We start from the raw sequence: 14798 nt of genomic DNA, 5'->3' as shown, positions 1-14798 counted from the left end.
AACCGAGACCTAGATATTCACACTGGGAATTTGGGTCTGGAAACAACCAGGATCATATTTATCCATGGCCTCTTTACTGACAAAATAACAGAATAAAAAGAGGTTAAGGGGGTTGATCTCACAGAGAAGATCATGGATGAACATCAGCTGAAAACTTACCGAGTCTTAATCCAAGATGAAAACAACTCTGTCTGGATTTTTTTTTTTACACATCTTATTTTCCAGATTATGTATTCCAGTTCCTTATGAAGCATCCCTCCTCTGTTTTTAAGCTGATCTGTAACATGTATGGTATTTTAAACTCGATGACAACCTCACAACTAAAATATGCTTCTAAAGTTAGATGTCTGTACAAGAGAGAGAAGATTATGTTTTCTGGTCATCGCCATAAAATCCGACAGCAACTGACAATCGAACCACAAATTTCCGCTCTCATACACCCAGTCGTGCCTCCATCAAGAGAACCTTTCTTGAATGTTTTCACAGAAAAGCACCCTGATTTTATCATTTCCTGCGAGTATCTTACCAGGAAGTGAGAAGCAACAAGACAAACATAAAATAGCTGCAGTGACATCCTGAGTGGTGTTTTTGTGTGTTTGTGTGTGACTGTTTGTGAGAGCCTGTGCTTACTGGAGGTGGTGCCTCTAATTGCTCTCATGAGGGTCTCCAGAGTGAACAGTAGTTGTCAGCAGAGGGGAAAGTGACATATATTGATTTGAAATGGAGGCAGGATCCCATTAAGGCTTTTCCCACACAAAATGTCTCAAAAACTGAGGCCCGGCCAAGCTAGCTAAGGTCTTTTCTAAGTGTCTGCTGTGCAGGGGGAAGATGTGCTGAGCTCCCTGCACAGAAGACATTAAGCAGACAGCTAATACTCTATAAAGGTCAATGCACAAACAAAAGTGCAAGTATAAGTTTGCATAATATCAATCAAGTACAGAGACACTTGTTGTACGGGGCCTCACAAATCAGCCACTTGCATAATAATCTATTGTATAATAATAATTTGTAAAAGTCCTTTCATGATAAGGGGAACTGCAGCTGAAAAAACGTCCTCATCACAAGGTCTTTTTAGTAGCCGCTCTGATGTGCACATCACACGACTTCAGGAAGATTGTGTGATATGAGAGAAAGCTCCAGAAAAGCTATTAAATGGACCTAGATTTTTTTTCCAAGGTTATGTCTTGACACGTAGTGACACTAAAATCAAAAGCTTTTCCAACTTTCTAATCCTGCATCCCTGCACGGATTGCCTACGTGTCTCTTGCTATATTTCAAATACTGTATCCATCAAAGAGATGCCTCTACTTTCTCTTCCGAGAAAACTGAAATGTTTTTGACAACTTAGTTTGAGCTGAGGAGTGTGTACATATATTTATCTAGTCAAATGTAATATGTAGCGACAAGCTAACACCACACCTCACTGTTTGTAACTGTCAGAGCAGTAGCATGGCTCAGAGGTGTATTTAGTTGTCAGCTGTGAAACACTTGTATTATATCTAAAAATAATCTGGTTCATTTTAAAATTTCTCACTTCGTCCTTTTTTCCCTGATGTAGCATGAGTGACGGAGGTGTGGGTGGAGTGCAAAAGTCCTCTCTCTTTCTGTTCCTCCTTATATTCATTAAGCCGCACCCACTGTTGAGCAATCTAGTCAAATCAGCCCCACCACAAGTACTTAGTTTCACTTGGAAGTAATGTCACATTATGAAGCCACTGTTACTTCAGTGTTAACCTACCCTAACCTAACCTACCCTACCCTAACCTACCCTACCCTACCCTACCCTACCCTTAATGGGTGTCAAGCAGGAACCACTCATACAAAGATGTATTCTGTTATGTTATGTTATGTTATGTACAATTAATCTAAGAGGATTTCAGGCATTTATCAGCATTTTAATATTTAGAATTTTGTCTTGGGTCCAAACGAAATGTCATAAGAGCCTTATATATCAGTTTCAGTCAGTTTTGCAAATGATCAAATCTCATAAACGTGCACCGCCTCATCAGGCAGAAACAAACAATTTACAACAACTTTATATGATTAAGAGACTTTGTTGAAGTCTACTTTGATCACGCATTTAAAACACATTTAATATAGGATGAGAAGACAAAGGTTTCGCTTATATGAGTCTGGATCACCAGCAGCTATATCTATGCACAAATTCTGCTGTTAAATCCCGACTGGAAACAGCTGCAACAACAAAGACTCTAATTCCTCGTTAAATTCTTGTCCTGTCACTGATTTGCTGGTTATATCTGAAGGTCTTTATCAAGCAGGTGCACAAAAAGAAGTGAATCTATGGGACGACCTCTTTGGTTGGAGCCAGACTTCCTTAAACGCATTAAAAGAGAATAACAAGAAAAGAAGTGCCAGCACATAACCTTCCTTTGAGATTATTGAGTATTTGGAAAATGAAATGCTAAACCCTTTCACCCACGCAGGCCTTGTTATCAAAAGAAAGTAGGCGACATTAAAGAAAGGAACCATGAGCAGAAGGGCTGGATGGATGGTTAACCGTGTGCTTCGTCGAGCAGCAGGACTTCCACTGCGCTTTTCTAACATGCACCATTTCTCAAACCGGTTCCCTTTTCTGTTCGGAGCCGTCTCCTGCGGATACGAAGCCGGGCCTCCACATTGCATACCAGAGTGTGCCACATGTTCAGTGGAGCACCGAGCCGCCGCCTGTCCATCATGAAATATTCATCAACCGGTGCCGACGGAAAAGCTGTGATGTCAGATATTCCAGTTTGGGTGTCCTGTTTCTACACGGCCGCAGTGATACAGCAGCTCGGTGAGGTAAGGTGGGCCGGAGGGATGGGGGGGGGAGGGGGCGGGGCTTCAGATAGCTTACTGCAGGGGTTAAGTTTAAGCACTTGTCCTGTGAACTGTGAAATACGAGTGTTTACTGTGTCTCTGCAAGGCTCTTCTCTACTAACCGGAGAATGAAGGCTGCTGCCTCGAAACTAATTAGGTAGCTAATAAGTTGATAAGGTCTCGGAAGGTTGATAGTTGGTTGACCTTTTTTTTAAATTAACTTTTCAAAAGGAATAAATTATTAATCCTAATTTGTTATCAGAAGAGAGCGTTCTGTATGCTTGAATTCATTTGCAGAAGGAAAATAAAAACACAATTTAACATATTTAACGGATCAATCTGAAATAAAACTCTCACGATGATGCTGGAAGGACACTGTACACATTCAGTCTAATTTTATCTGGGAATTGAGTTCCCCTGGCTAATTTTAGAAATGGGAGGAATTTTTCCCAGATTGTTTGTTTGAGGTTGTTTGAGGGAAGGCAATGCAGTGCCTGAACATCTTTAAGTCGAGAACACGCTGTACACTCTTAACATCTCTGGATGATTGCAGCTGATTTTTATAACAAACTAACCCATCAAGATAGTTTTGACTTTTTTATTTTACATCCTAAAACTACTGACTGAATATTTCATGATTGAATCCTTCCTCACAGGACCAGTTCCCATCTATCTGCCTGCTTTTCTCCTGCATAAAACAGCCTCATGCAGATAGAAGACTGCAGCAATCCAAACCGATGCTCGATCCTCTCCGTACCACCTCCGCTCAAGTTGCATTCATTGAAAGCGCTGCCGTGCCGGCAATCTATTTCGAGATGGCGTGCTCCAGTGGCCTGAAAATTACCTGCCGGCTGTCGCGCTGGGAGGAGGAAGAGGAGGAGGCGCTCTTGTGAACTGGTGTGGAGGTCTTGTTCACTGGCGTGGAGCTCCTCTCCTCGGTGCTCATGGTGCGGCCGTGGGGGCCTCGCTGGTAGTGTTGGTGGTAGGACATGGTGGGCGCTCGTCGGCTCCGTGGACCTCCGTCAGCACTGGGCCCCACAGACCAGGAGCATCCCCTGACACTTCCTCACGCTCACTGTTGGCTGCTCATCTGAAACACAAGGGTCAGGAAGTTACACTTCGCCTTCCTCATTGCGCTGCAGTGCTGACAATAAAACACGAGCGTCTGGGCCTCTCGTAGGCTTTCAGGGGTGTCCTCTGGCAATTTCAATATGTTAATACAACTCACAAGATGCTCACTTGAGACACCCAGAGCTATTCTTTGAAGCACGGGTTCTTAAGATTCCTCTCATTTCGAGTGCATTACTGCATCAGCCGTTCATTATGTTTGCTGTGGGATTGGCGCCTCTCAGGATTACTCGACACACATTCAGCGGTTCAACGAATAACCTCAAATCTAAACACAACCTATATTAGGTTTGCAGCTAATGATATTTCAAATTATCAATTAATATGCTCATTATTGTGTCTGTATAAGGCTAATCAGATAATCATTTGATCCATGAAAAGTCAGTAATAGTGAAACAATGCACACATTTTCAGTCCAATTCCACAACCCTATTATGTTTGCTATGATATAGCCTATTGCGTTGCTATATGACATTATGACAGACTTTCCATGCAATTTTTACTTGATAAACAATGATTAACAATTCATTAATTATCAAAGTATATTCGCCAATCATTTTTCTGTCAATCCACAGATCATTTAATTGACTGGTTCAGCTCTCTGACCTGTCGAGTTTCTAACTGTGGCGACTACTTACTTCAGTTAAACAGAAAACTGTATGTCTTTGTACAGGTGAGTGTGTTTACTGCAGAAGACTGACATCATCCCACAGGACTGTTTTGTAGAATAAATCTTTAGACATCTAATTACCTCTATGATAATGATTGTATTTAGAAGAGGATACCAAATCAATACAAGAAGACATCAGCTCTATTTGTGTGGTTACAGACCAGTTCAAACTAGCTTATACATCGACACACACGAGCCAAAGCTCCCAGAATACCAACATCCACCAGTTTGACCTTTCAAAACCTCCAACAGAAAAAGGCATAGCCGTAATTTGAATATTAAATTCAAAATGTCTGGTTAACCTTACGTCGAGACGGCTCGTTTCCATCATTAACCGTGGCACCGTGTTGCTCCTTGCTGACACCCATAATACTGCCTGCAGCGGTGTTGTGTAATTGTCTGAGCTCTCAGGGGGCCTCAGCACTGTTAAAACATACATTGATTGCAAGATAATAGAAAACAAACAGATAAACAAAGCCCATTCAGTTGAGAGACTGAGATTGGACGTGAAATACATCGTTGTTGATAATGTGACTTTTGGGTTTTGAGAGGATGCCGTATTTACCCACAAGCACATGTTGAGAAACAGATATCAGTAATGTGAATATAATGAACAAAGAAAAAGGGGCCTTCATTTCATTTCATCTCATTCAGCTACATCCAGCTATTAAACTCAATCACATTACTGCGATAGAGCTTTCAAAACATGATAATTATAGAGCCGTTCCCTGATAAATCATGTATGGAGAAAACACTGTTACACTTGTGTGGTCCATTAACCTTAATCCCATCAAGGTTAAGTGTTGGCCCTGATGGCCAGACACGCACTACTTCAGCCCGTGTATAGTTACTGTGTAATACAATTGTACGGTTAAATCTGTCGCTATTTGTTGAGTCAAGGAACTGATTTGAATGAAAACTAATCAACCTACAATTTCAGTAATTTATAAATAGTTTTAATTAAACACACCCTCATTGGACCTTCTCTGTTGTGATGGTTTGTGGGTTTTCTGTCTTTTGTGGTCGTAAATAAAATCCATATCTGTGGTAGTATACTCTCAACTCTCTCTCTATTTTTTTGAAAAAAAAAAGAAAGACATTTTCTGACATTTTCATCAGTCTTAATCAATATAGAAAATAATTGTTAATTGCAGCCCTAGACGGTAGTAAAATTCACCGACAATTAAGTCTCATGAAGGCAGAATATGTTAGTAATACATCAGTTTTTGTGTATCATAAGACTGTACAATAACTCACCTCTGGCCAAATCCATCATACAACAATAACACCGTTGTCTGTTTTTCTTGGTTGTTTAAAAATTTAAAAAAAACAAAAAACTTTGCACTATTGTTTAGTTAGTTTTAATTTCATTATTCTATTCTATTTTATTGTATATACTGTGCATTTTTATATTTAATATTTTTTACTGTTATTTTATTTATTTCCTGTATCTATAAATGCTGCTGTAGCGAAAAAAATTTCCCCTTGTGGGATTAATAAACTATCTATCTATCTATCTATCTATCTATCTATCTATCTATCTATCTATCTATCTATCTATCTATCTATCTATCTATCTATCTATCTATCTATCTATCTATCTATCTATCTATCTATCTATCTATCTATCTATCTATCTATCTATCTATCTATCTATCTATCTATCTATCTATCTATCTATCTATCTATCTATCTATCTATCTATCTATCTATCTAGATATCTATTTATCTAGATATCTATCATGAGGCCAAAGACAAACTCTGAAAGAGTGATACAGAAACCTGGTGTAATTACCAACCGTCCACCGTAGGCAGTGACAGTTTGTTCTCATTGTATACATCTCTTGAACACCCTGTGGTTTTAACTACAGGAAGTCTGTGTCGGGGAAACTCAGAGTCCTCTGAACAGCTCTAGTCTGCACACACCCCAGCGCTGTATGAACGATCACATGATGCAACCATGCAGTACACTCAAACACAATAATCTATCATTCAGATCCTCCAACGTCATCATCCCCGTCTTGTCTTAAGCCATCTAGGCTGTAAGCTACTGTAAGACAAGGCACTTAGTCCATTCAGATAGTGTTCTCCACTTAGCCTATTTAATAGACCCACTCTCCTTGACCTAATAAAGCAGAAGTGACGAGTGCTTTCAGTGTAAACTTTGCCTTTTTTAAACACTATTAATCTGTGACTCTGAAGGCTCCAGTTTGTGAACTCAAAGTTTAGAATATTTTCAGTTCATTTTGCTGACATTGAAAGACATAATACAGATACCTCTTAGCACATAAAAAGAGTCCAACGATATTAAAACTGATAAAAATCTACGGGAAGCAAAGGTGAAGTGAAAACTCGCAACCAAAACTGTAAAAAAAAATTGTTTTTAAATATAACTTTTTCACTTAGTTTTTTTTCCGTTTTGCAGAGCACGTGATTTCACCATCCATCTCGTGACAATGTGCATACACTAAAGCAGAACCCAAAAAAGTTCAGGGTTTACAGACTAAATCAGCCAACCATTGCTGCCCTATGACTCTTTGTGCAGATGATGTAAACCGTGGAGTGGGATTACAGCGAAAACCAATAGTGTCGAATGTGGCCAGAAAGGTAAAACTTGGTAGCATGAATCTGACAGATGGACATTAAGCTTGTCTGTTTGACTCCTGTTTAGATGGACGGTTGCGTTGCTCCACGCGGAGCCGGTTATAATTTTGGGGAATGTCCGATCAGGACTCGATTAGTCACGAGCTTATTGTTCTAAATCCAGCCACCATGATTAGGATTCTCTGAGCAGGAAGACAAGGGAGGCCCGGCCCTGTGCATGCTGCAAGGGTACTTCTGAAACACCTGGTCAAGACTTCAACCAAGTCAAACCAAACACTATGCAGATTTAAAACATGATGTAATAGTGCAGTAGGCTCTGGGACTTCTGGGATTTCTTCCTTTTTTTTTTTTTTTTACAAAGGACTCATTTTTTCACAATATTTTTAGCATCCCTGTAGTTTTATCATTTGAACTGGCAATGGTTTTTAACATTGTTTTGTGTGTCATTTATTGTCTTTCCTGTTATTGCATATTACTTCTCTAATTCATATTTTTATTGTGTGTGATGCTAGATGAGCTTCTGCTTCGATTATGCTCCAAGCAAGATTTCCCCCTGTGGGGCAATAAAGACTGAACAGGAGTGGACTGTGTGGATCTTAATAATAATTTAAAAAAAAAGGTATACTCATTTGTGTGCTTCACACAAAGAGAAGTTTCATTTTCTAAGAATCAACTGTCTCTCTGTAACTGAGTGTTCCAGTTTAAGTCCTGAGAAATTATCTCAATAGCGTTATCATTTTTCAAAAAAGTTCAGTTGTATGATCTTGAAGGAATCTTCCAATAGTATGTGCAATATGTGCAGTCACTTTGCTGCTCAAACTGCTTCAGAGCAACACGTCTTCTACAACCAGACATGAAGACCCAATCGATTCATATAAAAATATAACAAGACTAAATTAAAAATAGATAACAATTCAAAGCACATGAGCAGTTTGTTTCTCAGAGGGGGGGATGAGCCATGAAATGATTAAATATCATAAACGGTTGTCAACACCTCTCTGTGTCTACGTTCAACCCTTGGCTAGTATTGCAAGAGAAAGTATGGGGAAGGCTGGTGTTTTAAAATAGATGAGTGTTATTGCAAAAGCAGCTGCGTAATACAGCAAAAGACTGTCATACATATGTGCACCATATTTATGCCCATTTTATATATAAACATTACGGAGAATAACAGAATACCTCGGCCACTTTCATTGTTTAATTAAAGTGAACCTAAGTGTGAAGCTCCGGTGTAACTAGTACCGAGTGTTGAATTATACCAATAGATGAATTATATTTTTATAACAGATAAATCACTAATGAATATAATTTCGTTTGAAAGTTATTTTCAGCCCTTATTCTTAGTCATCTTTTATATTGTCCATTTGAAAAACATGCAGTCAGATGGTCAGTAAAAATAATGTAATGACACATAATAAGAGAATACTTGTCAGTTTTATGTGTAGTGATGAAATAAAGGTGGATAAAAGATTTTAATTTGATACTATATATATAGGGGGAGTGTAAAAAGTTATACTTTAACATTTACACATTTACTAATTAACAAAACTGCCTTTGTGTGAAGTGCAGCTTCTTTGTGATGATGAATTACACACGACAGTATTCTTCATGAAATGAGCCGATCCTTCGTCTAATTTCCTCAGACGTGTTTACAGCTCACAGTTGTGTTTGTTCCATGGTCATGAAATGTCTAGATAAGCAAAAAAAAAAAAAAGGTTCTCTTCCCGATCCCTTCATCTCAGCTTGATCGCAGTAAAAAAAAAAAAAAAAAAATTAGCTCTGTCTCATTTCATGTTCCAGAAACGCAGCCGAATTTGGGGAGAGGGGTTTTCTCAATTTCACAAGTGATGATGAAAACTGTCAGAGAAGATGTTCTGGGGGTGGGGGGGGGGGGGGATAATTTAACGTCTGAGCTGTGCCACCAATATGAAATGAATGTCTTGAAATTTCTAAGATCATACGAGGTTCATTAATCTACCATCTGGAGACGCGTGGAAGGAGCCGAGTAAGCGACTCTAATAAGTGGGAATAAGCTGAACAGGCTTCGTTTGTGGCTGTTCTCTTGTTTACAGTAGCAGCGTTTTTAGAAAATATACATAACTTGCAGAGTGGACATGATAATTAGTGTTATGACATAAGTTCTCATTACCTCTACAAACATTTTAGAGATGTTTTTTGTGATTTGTGGACCTCTCAGAAGATCATCTGGTCTTTCTTTGCATCGGAGTGTTTCTCTGTATCTGAGCGTCGGTGGATCAAAACATCTTTATAGTATTATTGAACGTTAGATGTACCAAAAAATTCCACTGGTGGTATATTAAAACTAGAATAAAGAGTTTCACGTTTGGTCGTCCGTAATAATTGTGGTGTTTGAACACAACACACAGTAGAGGTAAGTTTTAAAGAAAAAAAATCTCTGAAGGTTCTTTTAATTAGGTTTGGTGAACACTTTATAGGGTCTAAACAAACAAGGCAGTCATTGTACTTAAATCTTGTTCGACAGCAAATTGGAAATTTGGAGCTTGTTTGAAATGCGATTCTAATCGGATTTCCGTCGAGATGCTCTTGTGGCTCAGGTCGGATTTCTTATGTCACTCGTAACACAACACACAACGTGTTTGTGAGAGTGACGGAGTGAGCAGTCGATGCTACCGCCAGCAGAGAAGATTTTGGCACTATATGAATACGAGAACCACATCTGGTGAGCAGACGCTGACGCAAACTGTCAGCTGGCAAGATGACGGACCTCCACTTGCCTCGCTGGCGTGTTGGAAAGCCGCAACACCGGTAAAAGACACGACTACGGCGAGCCATGCAGATACAGGTCGGGGGTGTCTGCACACACCGAATGTGATCCGTTCACCGGCGCGGACATCTCCATCCCAAACATCTGATTCGAGGAACAAGTCCGATTTGCCTGAAGTCCGAATGAAGCCTAAGAATCATAAAATGATTTTTACTTTCAAATTGAAAAGATTGAATAAAAAGTGAACTAGTTTGAGCAGCGCGGCAGAAGGACAAACACAAACCTGCAACAACAACAATCTGCTTCACCGAATCTCCTTCATTCCTACAGACTGCAGGCTTTTGATCACTGAATATGTGCCGCGACCTCAGTGGGGGTGGCAAGTTAAAAGTCAAGTTTCTCCTTCAGGGATCAATCGAGTATGACACAAAGAATTGACTATCATCCGTCCTGACGTGGGTCAGGCTGAGAAGAGTGAAGCAGAGCTGTCTAAAGAGAGACATGGAGGACCGGATAATCCCACTATCTCCACGCCCGCTCTGGGAAATCTGCGAGGGATAAAGAAAATAAACTTAGACGCTCGATATGTCAAGAACCGCAAGACCCAGAGATAAACAAACCGGCCAAACATTTAGAAATAAGAAATCCTCTTACGTGATGCGTTTGCTGCTGAAGCAACACAAACGTTTAACGGCACCGTCACCGTCACGTAATGAACACATTCGTGTTTTGTGTTGTCACCACATCCGAGGAGCACAGTATCACATTATTGACCGGCACGCCGCCGTCAACCAAGTTTGACCCTCTCCCCCCCCCTCCCTTTTCCTGTTGCATAATTAAAGTAGGCCAACAAAATGTCCTTAGATTATATTACAGGGTCTGGAGAGGACAAGTGTTGTCTGAATGTACATCTGGCTGATAATGCGTATCGATCGGCAGAGCGCTGTTTTGACCGTCTACCTGCGTGTTCAGCGTCCGGCTGTGTGACATATGGAAGCACTGAGTCTCTTTAAAGTAGGCCTGTCTTTTTTTTTATTTATTTTTTTTTCCTTCTCTTTTCATAACACCAACTGGACAGAGCCAGTTTATCCCGCGCTGCACACATTACATCATCTAGGTAGAGCTGGGTATCACACGCAGCAATACTTTTTAAGGTACTGCCTGACTTGTGCCCATATTAGAAAAACTCGTGTGGTGGAAACTGAAGTCTTGTTCAGATCCTCTCAGCTGTTGCCTCATGTGAACCGTGATTTATGTTTTATTCTGTCCCTCTGCAGTGTTGGGCAGGAAAGGGGAACATTTCTTTTATAATTAATGAATGTAAAGTATCGTTTTGGCATTGGATTTAAAAAATAAAAAGTCAGGTATCACATTTACTACGGTGTCTATAAATTATGACGAGAGGAAGCTCGACGCTTCCAGAAAACGAAATAAACTCATTCGGCGAAAAATATCAGACAATGAACAAGTGACGTAAAAGCCAATTATAAAAGCAAACAAAAGGGACAAGCTATACATGAGTCATCATATTAATCAACCCACTGCTTTAATTCATCGAGAACTTTGTGCTTGAATGTGTCAGCTCATTTACTGAATAGGAGTGTGTGCTGTTGTCTGTAAATAATAATGAGAAGAAAAAAAAGACCATCTGAATGGATTATTTGGAGCTTTGAAGCGAGGTCGACTTCATGCCGTCTCCGTCGATCAAAGCTCGAGGCACACGCAAGCTTTGCAAAGACGTCATGTGAATGGGACGGGGACACCTTTAGCAGGAAGGGTTCTTCAGGGCCGGGGGGGGGTGGGGGGACAATATATCAGCAGATCAATAATCACTGCTGATCAGAGCAACATCTATTCGATTCGAGCATGTCAGTTACAAACCACAGAGGCACCGAGCTTCTCCTCCGCTCCTCTTTCATTTATGTGTTCGGAGGCTATTTTAGACGACTGCAAAGTCACCGACTGACCTTCAGTTGAGACGAGGCCGAGTGATGTCGTGATGATGTCGTGATGATGTCGTGGTGATGTCGTGATGATGTCGTGGGCCGACCCGGGTGAGTGACAGAAGTTGGCGAACTTTCAATCAGTTTCAACACTGACAACAATAATGAGTGGAGCGCACAGAGATCATGAATGGAGACCACATATCACGGGACGGTTATACCCAAAAGGTACTGTGTGTGTGTGTGTGTGTGTGTGTGTGTGTGTGTGTGTGTGTGTGTGTGTGTGTGTGTGTGTGTGTGTGTGTGTGGGGGGGGAGAGAGAAAGGGAGGGGGGGCACCCTCAGTTAATAAAGGTTGAAAATGTGAGTGACGCATTACATCCTACATCATCAAAGTCAGTGACAGAGTTTGGCTGCCGTGGCTGTGTTATTACTCCAGCAGGGGCATCCATGTTTTTTTTTGGTGGTATGGATCCTCCATCGTGATAATGCAGCAGGGATTATGGGATGTTTGGATTCATGCACGTGCACTATCGATGTCTGCAGTGCACGCGAGCTAGCTCCGTTTAGCCGCGGCTGTGTGGTCATGTCTGACTCACTGAGGATGCAAATACAAAAGGATGAGAGGGTCTCAGTGTTGGGGGGGTGGAGGGGAGGGTGGAGGAGGAGGAGGAGGAGGAGGAGGAGGAAGAGAAACAGGACATTCAACATTTGCATTTGTTAGGTAGTTGTCGTTATATTAGCTTTCAGGTTGCTTCGCAATAAGGAGGAAGAAGCGTCTCGTCTTACCACAGCTGCGGTGTGATGGCCATGTCTTCACAGCTCTTGGCGCAGGAAACAATTGAAGGAGGTGGAGGAGGAGGAGGTGGAGGAGGAGGTGGTGGAGGTGGTGGTGGAGGGGGGGGTCTCCCTTGACTGGCCAGAGATCCCCAGCTGCTCAAAGACAGGCGGCGTCCATCGGGGTCCCGGCGGGGTGCATGCGTTGGTTGTCGGTTGAAGACTCGGAGACTACACCGGGATGGGGACGTGGAGGAGGGCGCAGAGGAGAAAAGTGCTGTGTTTGCACCGTTTCCTTGAATGCGGGGCTGGTGATGCTCGGCTCGGCTCGGCTCGGCTCAACTGCGCTCCGGTCGCTCCTCCCTGCAGCAAGATCGGCTTTGAGCGGGAAGAAATCGCCGGAGTGGATCACCGAGGAGAAAAAAGAAAGAAGAAGAAAAAAGAAAAACCGAAACTGGAGGACAGCGGCTGTTCACAAAACATGGCAACGGAGTCGCACAAACCTCGGACGGGACGATTTCCGGGACCCGGACCCCCCGGAGAGAGACCCCCCCCCCCCTACGTCACGGAGTAACGTACGGAAGCTGTGAGGTCAAACGGCAGCTCAGCCACGCTGCTGCTGCGGAAAGTTAAAAAAAATTAAAATAAAAGTGATGACTTGAACGTGAATGCAGCTGTAAAACAAAAGCCATCACCTGCTTTTAACCCCTTTTTTTTTATGCCGAATCGTACCCGGACCGGTTGCTTAGCAACGGCTCTCGTACATCCCATCAGCTTCCCTGATGGGAAGCAACCAGGCGTTAAAGTTGTAGGTAGGTAGGTAGGTATATACTTTATTAATCCCCGAGGGGACATTTTTTCACCACAGCAGCATACATACAGGAGCAATAATAGAAACAATAGAATAAAATAATAATAGAATAGAATAATATAATAGAAAAGCAATCAAATAAAAAATATAAATATAAAATATAAAATGCACAGTACATACAGTATATATACAGTACATTAAATATCTATATATATTATATACAAGCAACCAAGAAACACAGTCAACATATATATATACATAAAGTACATTAAATATCTATATATATTATATACAACAAACCAATAAACACAGTTAACATATATATATACATACAGTACAGTATATATCTATACATATAATATACAAGCAACCAAGAAACACAGTCATCAGTGTTATTGTACTGTGATGGAAGATATTCAAGATCCTGAAGTAGAAGTAGCAATACACACACAAAATTAATAATAAATACAAGTAAATAACCCGCAACGTCCTAAAAGTAGAAGTTTATTATTATAAACTATATTACGACTTTAACTTTGGAAACTGGTGAGTTGTATTGGTTTATATTTCTACTCCGTTACATCTCAGGCGTGCATTTAACCGCAATTGTCCAATTAAAACACAATTAAAAACAATCTGTTAATAAAATATGGATCAAATATGGATTAAATAATCCAACATTATATTGAGTATACTATAAAAAGGTTAAAATGATCTCCATCTCGACCAATTTCAACATTTCAATGCAGCTTAAGCATTAATGCCTCAGTGACATTAATTCAAATTTGGAACACTTAATAAGATTCCCTCCATAATTATTTGTTTTCCACCAGAAATCTGCATTTATTCACTCTCACACAGTCACACACATCCATATCTGTAAATTAACTATTGCAGCCTCAGTGTTTTTTTTTTTTTTAATTAGGCCCATAGTTGTGTCAAATTTGGACAAACATTGTAATTAAGGATTTTGATTAATCTCTGTTTGGATTTTTGAGGCCAACAGCAATGTTGACTCTATCTGACAGAAATATATCTGGATAAAGAAATAATTCCAACCATACATTTAACAAACTGGTGAAAAGAATCCAAACGTGTTCCTTTAAATAATTGTGTTGAGGATAAACAGGAGTGGCGCACAGCTCGAAACAGCGCCCTCTGTTGGACAAGTGGTTTCCAAATAACTACGTCATTGTGGCCAATACGTTTTGTAGATGCGGATATATAGTTAAAGCAAATATCTGCTAATTTATCAGTTGGGTTTGATAATTAAATTGTGGTGTTTCTGCTCTGCATTTATTCA

The 14798-nt window shown here is 40.6% G+C and overlaps 1 protein-coding gene across 6 annotated transcripts in view; it reads right to left on the bottom strand.

Annotated features, from left to right (window-relative positions):
* osbpl6 (oxysterol binding protein-like 6) overlaps nt 1-13045 on the bottom strand; it is a 36945-nt gene extending 23900 nt beyond the window's left edge. For 3 of the 6 annotated variants that reach the window (XM_069702614.1, XM_069702616.1, XM_069702615.1), the window contains exons 1-2: nt 12697-13045; nt 3662-3907 (exon numbers count right to left, since the gene is read on the bottom strand). In XM_069702614.1, coding sequence (XP_069558715.1) covers nt 3662-3808 — 147 coding nt within the window. In that variant the 5' untranslated portion in view covers nt 3809-3907; nt 12697-13045. The remainder of the gene's footprint in view (nt 1-3661; nt 3908-12696) is intronic. The other 3 variants (XM_069702617.1, XM_069702619.1, XM_069702618.1) reach the window with 1 other exon arrangement.
* Between the last annotated feature and the right edge of the window lie 1753 nt (nt 13046-14798).

This window comes from Brachyistius frenatus, unplaced genomic scaffold (genome assembly GCF_029030835.1).
Source record: "Brachyistius frenatus isolate BFR_SWC_R1_liver_20210118 unplaced genomic scaffold, ASM2903083v1 Contig_42, whole genome shotgun sequence".
NCBI lineage: Eukaryota > Metazoa > Chordata > Actinopteri > Embiotocidae > Brachyistius > Brachyistius frenatus.
This window is presented reverse-complemented; position numbering and strand designations above follow the sequence as displayed.